Genomic DNA, 13,746 nt, shown 5'->3' with positions numbered 1-13,746 from the left:
AGACCAAAAGTTCCTCTGACTTACATAGGAGTTTGATTTTATTATTACTTATTTAAAGTATTATTTATCATTTTGTTGGAATGCACAGAAATACTGAACTCAAACATACGCATTCAGTATTAACAGAACTGATTCAAGAGCACAGCAAGTTTGGAAGTATCTTCCAAAAACACAAAGCTGTGGTGACTGTGTGTCTATTAGGACACGTGTCTTCCAACAGATCAAAAACTAAAAGGTTTTGAAGGATGACCATAATTCTGTCGCAACAGGAACAAAACTGAAATACCAGAGATCCTGTCGGAACATCAGGGAACACTTTGTTTTCACTGTGCAGGTGGTTGAGCACTGGCATGCGTTGTCCAGCGAGATTGTGGAGCCTCCATCCTTGGAAGTATTTAAAAGTCACCTGGACACAGTCCTGGGCAACCAGTTCTCAGTGGCCCAGCCTGAGTTGGAGTTTGGACCAACTGACCTCCAGATGTCCTTGCTAACCTCAATTCTTCTGTAATTCTGTGACATTCTAAATGGCACCTTTTTCAATTTTACCTCTCTCCAGACTTTATCCTTTTCTTATCAGAAACTTATGTATAGTATCCAGAAACTAGCTGTTCACATCTGAGACTAAGTATTTGTCAACTGGATACGGTTGTTATAGCTACAGAATCCTATGAGAAATTTATTATAATCATATTTAGGCACAGTTGATTTTACTTTAAAAACATCTGGATTTATACACTACACGGTCAGGCAGTAATTGGTATTCAGCTTCATCACCTTGATTACTTCAGTGCTTTCATGAAGCACATCCAATAGACAAGTCAATCATTTGATGGCTCATCATTAATGATTTCTATCAAATGCATCCCCTAAACTTACTAAGGCTGTAGCTTGAAAAAAAGACAAGTATAGAAAGACGTGTCAAATACAAAACACTGAGATAGCATAAAGATGGTAATTAGGAAACTATTTTTCATGGTGCCTCTAAAATACAAGAGCTGGAGTTATTAAACAAAACAAATCCCCAAAAAACCAAAACAACAACAACAAAAACCCCACAAATGACAGAAGAAACTGGCTTTTCACACAACAGAGTTGAAATGTTCACTTCCCTCCTAAGGCTATTTTGTGAATAGCAACATTTTATATCAATTTGACATTTTCATGCAAGAAAACATCTACTGAGATCTATTATATACGAAGACATTATGGCTCAGTAAGTCCTTAGTATATTCACAAACAGGCAAGAAAACTGTCCTACAGAAGTATGACACAACTGCATAACCTGTACCCTCTTCCCTATGCATAATGATCATTATGAAAAACAGGTTAGTAAATTACACTGATTTTTCATTTGAGCCCCTACAGCTATTTCCATACACTCATCACAAAACTGTATTTCTGTACATCAGCACTCAACATAGGAAAAGTAAACCAAAATCAAGACTCAAATTTAGCATCCTAGTATCTCCCACTATATTACTTTTATAAACCACACATCTATGAACAAAGGAAACTTTGAGAAATTTGAGAAGAAATCCTTCAGAAGTTGATAATCTAATTCTTAACCAAGGACAATGAAAATACACTGAAGAGATGGGAGCACAAGTTCAGAAAAACATGACAGAACAGTTTCTGTATTTAGAGTGCTAAGGAAAATAAAATACTTCACCTTCAGAGGCCTGCAGACACCTTCTGTGATGTGCCCAACTACTTCTTGAATATTTTCTTCCACACCTATAGTTAATGTAAACACATGCTAAGATTATGCAAATGTAATTCTATTTTCTTTAAGACTAGAAAACAAATAAACAAATGTAGGAGGTACTCCTCCATAAAAAGCATTATGAACTGTGTGTTCTTTTCTCCACATGAGTAGTTCACACCTCCACTGTACTTCCAATCTAGCCATTAAGAAATAGCTGCATGGCAAAACAGTCCCGGAGTCATTACCTTTTGCTGTGCAATTGCTTCCTAGAGCAACACAGTGCGTGGGGACTCAAGGTAGAAGCAGCAAGGGGAAGAATAAATGATTTAGCAAGAAGCTGTCTCAGTAAGGCTCAATATTAGCACTTCATCAAATTAAACTTGAAAAACACCCAAAAAACCACCCAGGCCAGTGAGACCCTCAAGGAGCAGAGGTGCACCCCATTCTGAAAGGCCTGACTGGCAAACACACGTCTGTCAGCGCTGGTTACTGACGAGCTCACGGCATTGTTACAAATGAAGTGACATGTGCACCTCCACGCTACCGCGCGCTGCGGCGCTGCCAAACGCTGCCTCCCCAGCAGCAATTGAAACTCATCTTTCACAGAATGATGTACAAAAGAGAATATTGCCCTATCTTATCATGAAACACAAATGAATTGTTGCATGGCAACCAGTGCTGTCATAAATCAATCAAACTGAAAGCAACAGATCTTCAAGCTCTCACTTCAGTAACAACTCAGAACAGATTTATGGAGAAAGCAATACTTTTATTCTAATTTAAAACTTGTCAACAGGAGTTCATCTTCGGATGGGACCCATGCAATGAAAGTAAACAAACTGACTGTGACATGTGACAGAAATCAGGTGACCTGAAGCTATATTTTGCTTATTTCAGACTAAGGCAGATTACCTCAGAGAGTAAAAATAATGAAAGATCAGAGATCTGTGCCAATGCCTCTTTACACCAAGTTACATGAAAAGCCATGTAAGCAGTAACAACTGAATTCAGAGTGGTGGCTGTAAGAATTTCAACATACTGAATTGGTAAGGCAATAAAATTATGCTTATACACTTGAGTATTGATATGCAGGCAAAAAGCAAGATTACAAACCACAGCATGCATGCTTTTTTACGTAATGGCTAGCTCCCAGATAGACCTTAGCAATTAACACATTTTTTTAGTAGGAAGAGTCACACTTGTACTGTTCATCAATGTAACAAGTACCTAGCACATATTTGCAATAGTGTATCTAGACCAGATTGACTTAAAAACAAGTTGTTTGGTATGAAAATTTTAGCTCAAAAAACATACAAGTTCGAATACCGAAGGACATGGAATAAAAATTTTGCGATACCACAGGCTTGTGCCTTTGCATGTATTTTCATGTCCAATTAGAATATCTGGATTCCAAAAGCAATGAAACCTTCCAGCAGAATGGGTTATATAACTGGGGCAAGTTTGACATAAAAGAATTACAGAATAAACAATTCTCAGAGATCCAAAATAACTTTTAGAATGCAGCTCATAAGTGAAGATACGCTTCCAACTTCTTGCTACACCATAGATAATTTTTCTCTGTGTATCCTTCTTTAAAAGGAGAGATCTTTTCTTGGACTTTGTTTAGCTTCTGCTCTCCATCTGGGTTCCTGTAACTCCATTAAATATGGGTTTTGACTGCATCTCTTAAAATGCTTGCAATTCTCTATTCTTTTCAAGTAGAAGATTTCTCTACGATTGTGAGGGGCCTGCTAGCAGAATACCTAAACTCTGAGGAAGAAAATCTGACACTTTATGCTTGTCCAGCAAAAGAATTAAACTCGTCTGAATGTGTTTCCAGCACTTAAAATTTTAACAGCATTTTTGGTCAGATTAATTTCAAACAGTTAATATTTGAAAGCTTACCATTTTAAAACTTTTTAAAAGCCATTCTTGCATGCTCTGCTTATGGGCATAGTTTGGTCACTTTATAGTATAAAGAGAGGTGGAAACGTTTCTCAAAAAAAAAGTGTCACACATACAATTTTTCATCCAGTGGGACCAAATCCACCTGTATCACACCAACAGGTATACATGTAGCTTTTTTGTGGCTGTTTTTTGAGAAGGGAAATTTTTGTTGAGCTGTGATTTGCCACACCCTCCACAGTCCTGAATTACATAGAGCTTATAGCAGAATTTAAACAGAAACCTGAACTAAAGACAGACACACCTGAATGAAAGTAGCAGAAGTGGTTCCATTTGCAGAAAACTACTCAAGCTGAAATTGAAGCGGAAACATCTGACTGACCTAACTTCAGACTGCCAGGTAGGTGTTTTATCTATGGCAGTTGCTTGGGCTCCCTCTATAGGGGAATGGGAAAAAAAAAAAAAAATCCCAGTTGAAAGTCTCCAGAAATGCTTACATTAGATCTCAAATTTTGTTAGGAAGAACTGCACTCTGAAGGTGCAAATCTCTACCCTTATCTCTAATTGCAAATAAACAAGATGTCCACTTGTTAAATAGCTACATGAAATTAACTTAATTTTTACCGTAGCCTGCACAGCCAGACACCTAAAGACTCCACAAGAGTACAAAATTTCAGCTTGAGTTTTTCATACCATAGACGCTGCCCTCACTACCAACTCAGGACCCATAATTATAAAGAACATATAATCTCAGGGTACTTTGGGGTTGCACTGCCCATAAGTGTTTCCTGTTAAGTCCAGCAGTATCCTATTAAGTACTGTTTTTTCTTACAGACCTTATCAGATCATTATCCTTGTCATTAAAAAATTTCCCCAAAGACACAGAGGAATAGCCACAGACAGCACCTCCCAAGCTCCCAGTCTGTTGCTCCCAGTATGAAAGTAAGAATTCCTCTTTAAATTTCTTGAAAACTTTGCAACGCTGATAGCAGACCCACTCCTGGAGAGCTTAGGAAAACATATTTTTCCTTCAGACTGAAATACAGACTCTCTTGTTTATAGCAGTCTCTCCAGAAAAAGCTTTTGGCCTGGTGATTTTTTTGTTGAAAATTTCTCCCCCAAATATTTATATTTTCTATATTATCAAGTGTCTTGCTCTGTGGCTGAAATGCTCTAAATATATCTCATTTCATGGTCATATAATCTCAGCCCGACATCCTGTCAGAAGGCCAAAGAACTCCATAGTTAAGCAAAGCACTACAGAAAGAAGTGGGAGAATTTCAGAACAAAGTGCAGCAGCAGAAATCCAGCCCATAGCAGAACCAGACATATTTACATGCTCCATGGGCCCAGCTGTTGCTGAAGGGCTCCCCAGTTACAGCAGAAGCATCAGTCAGTCAACTACAAAGAATTGCCATGTCTTTTTCTATCATAGAACCATCCTGAGGCTTGCTTTCCTGTCTCTCTGAAACACTGTCAGCAAACATTATTAAATTCACTTCTATAGTGCACTGTAACTGTACTTAGAAAACATTCCTCCAGTTTCTTACAACAGTTCCTAAACAGCCTCCTTTCCCATTACTCATTAATTATGAAAACCAATTAATACTTACAGCAGTAAGGAAAATCAGAATACATATACACTTTAAAACCCAGAGTAGGATTTAAACATGCAGTCTGAAGAGTGCACCAGATACAGATCAAATATAATTTCTTGCAATGAGTTTGTTACAATTGGGTACATACGCTTAATTTATAAAAAATATCTTTCCCTGAAACTATGTTGGCAAATCATACTAAAGCTTCTACAGGATAAAAGTCTTTAAAGTATAGGTTCAATCTACTGAAAACAAAGCAAAAGTGCTGAAGACTAAGCATGAGAATCCACAGTCCTGAAATGAAGGTGAGTTTTGATATTGAAAAGCTTCACCTATCTGTGAGTGGCCTACTTCAACCTCCATAAACCTGGAATGATGTTAAATGACAGATGAAAATTCCATTTCCCTTGTAGCATAGAATGAAGAGACTTATAGAAACAATGAATTATATTTTAAAAAAATTACTAAACGAAAGAGCAAAGGCATAATGAAAATCCTCAACATAATACGCAATATTTTCAATGAGATATGTATTCATATACCGTACAAACAATTTCTGAACTCTCAACTACGCTCAAAAAGGTCCCTTTGTAAGTTTAATGAGAATCTATTATAAGTTCAGTAAAATAAAATGAGCGCATTTTGAAATACTCTTCTTTTGTTATAGGTCTTCTTTTGGCAGAATGCAACCACCAGCTATTCTGAGATTATTTTTAGGAAAATTTCAGACTTGTAACTGAAGCCCAGCCTAAGAAATTAATCACACTTTCTTATCACAGACTTACTATCACTTCACAATTTATGTTTTAAAACCAGTACTACCTTGAATAGACACAAGCTTTAACATTGCTTCTAAGTGTTCTTTTTCAGAAGCTGTAGCTTGATGCAACCAGGCCAGCATGTCTCCTACATACCTACACAAAGACAGAAATTTCTGGGTAAATTAGTGGTTTACGATGTCAGGAACTCAAAATGCTAGCCAAAAAAACCTATTATTTCATATAGATTCTTGCTAGTACTGTACCTCAGAGGATCATGAGAGTGCATTTCAATAGGGCGGGGAGTACCTCCCAGACCTCCTCTAGTAAGAGCATCTATAAAGCCACGGACCACAGCACTCCTTCTAGCTGTTCCAAACTCATCCAACGTGTACCTGTTATTGAAACATGAAAACAGGTTAAAAAACCCCAGTTTGCCTCATCACAGTTGATTAGTTCAGCTCACAGCTTATGCAAGTAAACATTTTTATAGAGCTAGAAATCTTGGATCAATGCTTCTACTATAAAGCATTCAAACCATCGAATGATGTCAGAATTTCTATCATCCTGCTCCGCCTATGGTACATCTAACTAACAGGAGAAAAGAAGACAAATTTCATGTTGTCACCTGCCTGTCTGCTCCAGAGCAGATGTGTAGATGAGGTAAGACTTCTGATATTGCAGACAGGTGCTGCAATATATAGGCATATATATATACACACACATATATAGACACTATTCCTTTCTTCTTTCTTGGTTGGATAGCTCTTCGTTTCCAGGCTAATTACCTGTCAGATTATTATTTGTGGGGTTTTTCTACTAAATTTGAATAGCTTTTCTAGTGCCTCCTCTGACACCATTGCAAAATAGACTGAAAGAAGTACTTGGCACTGTGTTTCCTACACAGAAGCAGCAGCAGAGGCTGTAGTCTTGCCAAGACCAGGTTACTATTACTGAAAAAATAAAAGGGGGCAAGGGAAGAAAACAAAACACTGCTTTTGTAGTGTCCTGAGGAGCATCAGGCACAGCATGGCCAGCTGGGCAAGGGAGGGGATTGTCCCGCTCTGCTCTGATCTGGAGCAGCCTCACCTCGAGTCCCACGGGCAGTTTTGGGTGCCACAATATAAATAAAACATTAAGCTATTAGAAATTGTCCAAAGGAGGACCACAAGGATGGTGAAGGGCCTTGAGGGGAAGCCACATGAGGAATGGCTGAGTCACTTGGTTTATTCAGATTGAAGGAGACTGAGGGGAGAGCTCATTGCAGTCACAACTTCCTCACAAGGGGTAGAGGAGGGGCAGGCACTGATCTCTTCTCTTTGGTGACCAGTGACAGGACCCCAGGGAATGGCCTAAATTTGTATCAGGGAGGTTTAAGTTGAATATTAAAAGAAAGTTCTTCACCCAGAGTGTGAAGAACTCTTCCAGTGTGGCTGGGCACTGGAAGAGGCTGCCCAGGGCAGTGGTCACAGCAGCAAGCCTGACAGAGTTCAGAAAGTGATTGGAAAATGCTCTCAGGCACATGGTGTGACTCTTGGGGATGGTGCTTAGCAGGGCCAGGAGCTGGACTTCATGATCCTTGCGGGTCTCTTCCAACTCAGCATATTCTGTGATTTTCTTGACTCCTCTGAACAGATACTAAAAAGCACTTCTCCTTGACTCTCCCAGTCACTTACGCCACAGAAACAAATAAAAGAAAACTCAGCTTTTCAATTTTTGTACATATAAGCATCTTTGACAGGTTTGGGACTCCTGTTTGCATATGGTCCAGCTGACTGACAGAAGCAGCAATTTATTGCACTGCAACACAAGGCTTCTTCCTTCTAGGCTACCACATGACTAGTAGGAACATACTTATATTCATCTGATAGTTGTTCACTGATTTTAATCAAAGCAATCTTAACTAGCTATTTAATGGATTAACAATTACAGGCCAGAATGCTTTATCTTGAATGGCTTGCTGCTGGTGGAGGAGGTGCCAATAACTTACACATGGCTCATTTCTGGAGCAGGCTACCTTTCTTTCTGAAGTGTGAAAGCAAGTGAAGGATGGGAAATGAACACAGGTAACATCCCAGTTTTATTTGCAAGCCACAGAACACTTCTATTTTTTTTAAAAACCAATTTAAGCATTTTGAACAACACACAAACTACAAAGGAGAGAAATACACAACACAGTTTATTCTTCCAATATAACTGAAAATTTTAGAAGAGTAAGCATGGTGTCACCACTGACACCCATCAGAAGAATACATATAAAATAATATTAATAAAAAGAATCTTCTTCACTGACTTAAATCTGCTTTTAAAAAGCACTACATTCACATTTAATAGAGGCAGAGAACAAAATTTAAAAGAAAATAATATATGGTTTCAAAAATGTTTGGCATTAAGTTCAATTTGATTTCTACTCTGCTATAAAAAGTAAGAGGAAACCTTCAGTTTTGTTCTTTTTAATCCTAATTATTATTTGAAAGGGGTGGGGAAAGAGCACACTGAAGAATCTGGAAATTTCTGTAGAAGCGTTTTTCTTTTACACTGTACTTGTTAAGTTGGAGAGTAAATATCTGCAATTGATAAAAAATCTAAAAAACCCCTCTAATAAATCACTATTGACAAAAATAATGCCATCAAAAGTGGAAGAGATCTAGGATCTGACAACTGCCCACTGTCTAGAAGGAACAGTATTGGAGTGAAAAATCATAAGTGTCTATAGAAACGAGTTAGCTTTTTTTCCCTCTCCTATAAACAGCTATACAATAGATCGTTAAATATACAGCAGTGAAACAGATCTTTCTGTGATTGTTATTAGTTCTGAAAACAGCATTCAATAATTATAATTTTGTTTTAAAAAGGAAACTACTAATTTTCCTTTTGCTCTCAGTAGAACAGGGCATAACCATTACAAAATCCTGCATCATAAAAATTTCAGCAATAACTACTATTTACACTAGAACACAGTATTTACTACTATGTTATTACACATATTCATGTTCAGAGAAGAAAACAACATTTAGATTTTTTTCAACTCAGCTTTAATGTTTAAAATATACAGTAATATCACTGGGGAAAGAGGAAAAAAAAATAAACTTTGTAAACCTGAGTGGATGATGGAAGAGGAACACTGCTTTCAGCTACACCTCTGTGCATTTTCTAGGAAATAGTTCTCAATTTTTCTGTTAGAGCCAGGAAGTGAAAACCAATCTGAAATGTTTATTTTACATCCCTACTGACTTCAGTTCCAAAAAGTCCATCCATGGTGCAATCCTTCTGACACTTTTAATTAACAAGACATAAGTCAATATAAGGAAACAAGAATTTGTAGATTTGTTTCTAAACTCCTGCCCTTCTCCATCTTACTCACTTTCACTCAATCAAATCACAATCTTTATCAGATTCAAGGGCAGTGATTTGGAGGCAAAGTGTTTAGTTCACACAGCAGTGCTAGTACACAAAAAATAACTTAAAATTATTTTCTCCTGTGACTTAACTCCTACATTATGAACACAGCAATTTGTTACTTAAAGGTACACAAAATTTTTGGAAGGGAATAAACGAAATCTTGAGATTTAAAATGTAACGCCTCAGAACTGCAATTTTGATAATATGCTGTAGCAAGTAATTAAGCTTGATAATCTATGATGAGAAACACGTGGTTGCATCATCTACAGTAATGTTTATTTTTGCCTTTTTGGCAGAGGAAAGGTCTTACCTATCAAGTTCTATCTCTGTTAATACTATTACTGTTGTTTGTGACAGAAGTGTCAGAAAAAAAAATTCTGTTTTGCAGATTCATTTTAAACCAGCCAGCAGTGAATTTATGCACAAGATGGGGTTTTCATTCCTTGAACTAAGAAAGCAAAACAATGATTTTATGAACTTCCAAAGTATCATAATTCAACAAAGTATTTATTACAGAAAATAAAGCTGCATGTAAAAAGAATCCTCTAAAATGTTGTGAACAGCATAGTGACTGATCTTTTGCAGCTGTAAAAGAGGGTGTAGAGGAGAGAATGCAAGAAAGGACTGCAATTCCCAGCTATAGCCTGAAGTACTGCAACACACCCCATCCAACAGCTGGGGAGGGTCAAGGGACACCACTTCTCCCTCACATTAACCAGCAGAGCTGATTCTGAGCATGTCCAGATCTGAGCTTTCTCTCACACTGACAGCATTCTTCAGGTCCACATGCCCTGTGCATTTTTCCTGTGAAGGGCACCGTGGAGCTTTACAGCATCATGTACCTACACCTTGGCACTGACACTCTTAAAGACAAGGGTGGCCTTTGAAAGGCTGCCTGTCACTCTGCTGTCCTGCATACCTGTGGCTGAAAGTAATTTTCAATGGTTGCAAAAGGTGATGAATGCATTTAAAAAAAAAAAAAAAAAAAAGTCCAACAAAAATGAAAAACCCAAATCCCCAAGCGGTGTAAATAACCTTTTCAGGGATGGTCACCCCAATAAACAGTTCTTACAGTGCCACCTGGTGGTTCACTCTCCTAAGCACCATTTCATTCACTTCAACACCACTTCAGCAAGTTCGCAATGAGACAGACAGTAGTATTTTACACAGATAGTGATATATCAATACCTCTACACTTTAGAGATCTATATGTAGAATTTTTTAATAGATTACTGTATAACTCGTAATGGAAGACATTTTTACTATCACAGGCACATCAGTAAAAGCTAATTAGCTTTTACCAATTTGTTACCTTGGAGATTTAAATTATACAATCACATGCTCTGAACAGGATTTTTTTATTTAACAAAAATCCTAAAATGAGAGCAGAGAAATTCACAATTCATTTAAATTAAAACAGTCTGACATTTTAATTAGAAACTTGTGAGTTAGAAGAAGTCCAATGACATTTTCTGCGCCATAATTACGTCAAAAAATACTTCTGAAATTTAAAGCAGTTAAAATATGGGTTTTTTATAACTTAAGTTTCTGGGTCGTTTTGAATTTGGCACAAAACCAAAGTGCCACCAGCCTTAGCACTGTAATTCATGCCCATCTTGAAGCTCAAAATACTAGCTTCTGTTAGAGATAATAGCAAACTTTTACTTACTTGTACAGGACAGGTCTATCTTGTAAGGCTTCCATGGCTTGAGAGAGAACTGGAGAAATGTCACATGATTCTTGTGTCAGTGTCCTGCATTCATCTGTAAAATACCAACAGAAATAAAAGCCCATTCTTTACACTGTGATACATTTTATACAAACTGTCAAACAAGAAAGTGAGTTAAAAACTCAAAGGCTTTTAATTTTGAAGACTCCAGAATATTCTACCTGGGCTAGTTAGTGTTAACACAATTAAATTCCCCTGCAAGCAGTACTGTAAAATGCATGTCCATCACAAATCTCAACAATATAAATGATTAAAGGAAGCTTACTATTTGTTCATGCCCACATACAAATGTTGACTCATTCAACCTTCAGAATTTTATCGGGCTCCTTTGTAACTGTTTACCAAATTTCAGGTAAACTATTAAGAAAAAATGGAGCAAGTAGTTAAGCAAGCTGTTTGTTTTGTTATTTGGTTCTGTTATTTTTTTTTCTTTCATCAAAATAACTATATAATTTTGTATATTTGTTATTTGGTTCTGTTATTTTTTTTTTCTTTCATCAAAATAACTATATAATTTTGTATATTCCAGGCAAGAATGTGGAAATCACATTAACTAAATCAAACATTGGCAGAAAAATTATGACTTTTTGTAAGGGTGAAACTACATCTATTATTTGAGGTTTCAGCATCTACTGAAGAACAGCTAATGAATAAAAAGATCACATTGCACCATTTCCACCCCCCCATGAATCTTACTGTCAGAAGGACAGTCTCTTGCTTCGGAGAAGAGGGAAGTAACAAAAAAGCAACTATATTTGACACTATCAAGGTGTCACATTGAATATGGATGGCTATATCCAGAGTACATATTAAAAAAAAAAAAAAGCCTCAAAAGAACATCCTGACAAAAGAAGGTGTCTTTTTTTTTTTTTTCTAAAAGTAATCCACCACTCCTTCCACTAAACTAGATCTTACTACCAAACCATTAAAACCAACAGCTTCCCTCTAACTTGCATGGAAATTAAATTCAATACAATTAAAAATTTGGTTGGACTATCAAACTGTAGTAGTTGCTCTTTGTGGAAAAACATCTACTAAAAACACAAATAAATAATCCACTTTTATAATAATGAAATTGGCCCAAAAAATGAGAGAACTGCCAATTAACTTCTTGGTTCAAAACACATCTTTCCCTAAGAAGGAAACCAAAGTGTTAATATATCTTGGAAAGGGTTTGTGCTAAGTTCAACCCGCATGAAGGAATTAAAGGAATCATCATAATAATATTCATAAACATAAAAACATTCTTAGTCCTACTTTGAGTCCATCTGTAAAGTCGTTCATAAGATGTCTCTTGCAGTAAAGCCATCTGTTCCATAATTTCCAAGCTACAAGACAAATAAAAAGTTTATTTGCAAATACTATTTTAGGCAGTACTAGCAAAGGCATGTGCAAGTCACATTAAATATACCATGATTAAAATTCCAAATTTTTTTTTTTTTTGTGAAATATTCTGTATATTTCTGTATATATTCTGTCATATGAAGCAAAGAATGAGACCTTGCTTTAACTTCTGTTTTTAACTGTAAATAGTTCTCTTGCAGTCATTTAAGTAGGACTCACCCTGCCCTCTGCTGATTTGTTCGGAGGAGAATCTTGACATCATCATGAATTTGTTTTACTCGTCCCAAAGCCTTAAAAAAATCCTAAAACAATTTAAAAACAAAATACAAAGCAGTGTAAAAGCAGTAATTTCTATTCAAATCTCTAGCACTCTATACTCCCTCTCTCAATTCCTTTTCTAAATTTCTTGCAGGCCTGTGTTCCAAATACTACTTTTAAAATTCACACCTTGACTCTGCCATTTACCTTTCATTCCATCTTAAGAGCCTTAGCATTTTTTATTTTCCCATTGTATCAAACTTTTCTTCCACAAACAAAACAAAAAAACAACAAAACAAACAAACAAAAAAAACCCCACCACTCAAGATGTGTGTTTTAACGTGTCTTATGAAGTATGTGTGTTTCACACTCATTACGTTACTCTAGGGAAATTTTGAGGACACTGCTTTGCATTACATTTCTGTCTCCATTACCCTTAGCATCTAAGGAGCAAAATGTAACATTGTAAAGGACAATGGCTACAGGTTGATATATTTTGTATTCATAAAATGAGGTTACTATTTAAAAAAAAAAAATTAAAAACCCATTTGTGACAGACTAGACTAATGTTTTCCAGGACAACCTTTCTCAGTGGAGTAACTCAACAGCAGCAGTAAAAAAAAAAAAAAAAAAAACCAAACCAAACCAAAACAAAACAAAACAAAAAAAAAAAAAAAAAAAAAAAAAAAACCAAACTCTAGGAGACAGGGACAAATGGCTCAAAAGGTTACTTTGTTAGCTACAGAATGCATATGGAAAGCCAGTAACATTTTCAAACCCATCTTCTTACAGATACATATTTCAAATACCTTGGAGGAGACAAGCTATTTCAGATATAGCTGTTTGTCACATCTCTTGTGATTTGAACACAGGAAAGTAGAGTTTCGTTCTGGCTCAAGCCACATAAAAATAGATATATTCTAAGTAAAACAGGCCAGCAATTTAATCTACTATCTTGCATCAATTGCGTTAAAGACCATGTTTATAAAAACCCAAAGCACTCTTCCTTTGGGAAAAAAGAAAATTTCCAAACCAGAAGTCCAACTA

The 13,746-nt window shown here is 36.4% G+C and overlaps 1 protein-coding gene across 2 annotated transcripts in view; it reads right to left on the bottom strand.

The window, feature by feature from the left end:
• Positions 1 to 13,746, bottom strand: part of COG6 (component of oligomeric golgi complex 6) — a 56,686-nt gene that overhangs the window by 25,538 nt on the left and 17,402 nt on the right. For both annotated transcript variants that reach the window (XM_040055393.1, XM_040055394.2), the window contains exons 6-11: positions 12,661 to 12,743; positions 12,355 to 12,425; positions 11,038 to 11,131; positions 6,233 to 6,361; positions 6,031 to 6,122; positions 1,670 to 1,734 (exon numbers count right to left, since the gene is read on the bottom strand). In XM_040055393.1, the coding sequence (XP_039911327.1) occupies positions 1,670 to 1,734; positions 6,031 to 6,122; positions 6,233 to 6,361; positions 11,038 to 11,131; positions 12,355 to 12,425; positions 12,661 to 12,743 (534 nt within the window). The remainder of the gene's footprint in view (positions 1 to 1,669; positions 1,735 to 6,030; positions 6,123 to 6,232; positions 6,362 to 11,037; positions 11,132 to 12,354; positions 12,426 to 12,660; positions 12,744 to 13,746) is intronic.

Source organism: Hirundo rustica, chromosome 2 (genome assembly GCF_015227805.2).
Source record: "Hirundo rustica isolate bHirRus1 chromosome 2, bHirRus1.pri.v3, whole genome shotgun sequence".
Classification (NCBI taxonomy): domain Eukaryota; kingdom Metazoa; phylum Chordata; class Aves; order Passeriformes; family Hirundinidae; genus Hirundo; species Hirundo rustica.
Note: the sequence above shows the minus strand (reverse complement) of the source record. Positions and strands in the feature narration are given on the sequence as shown.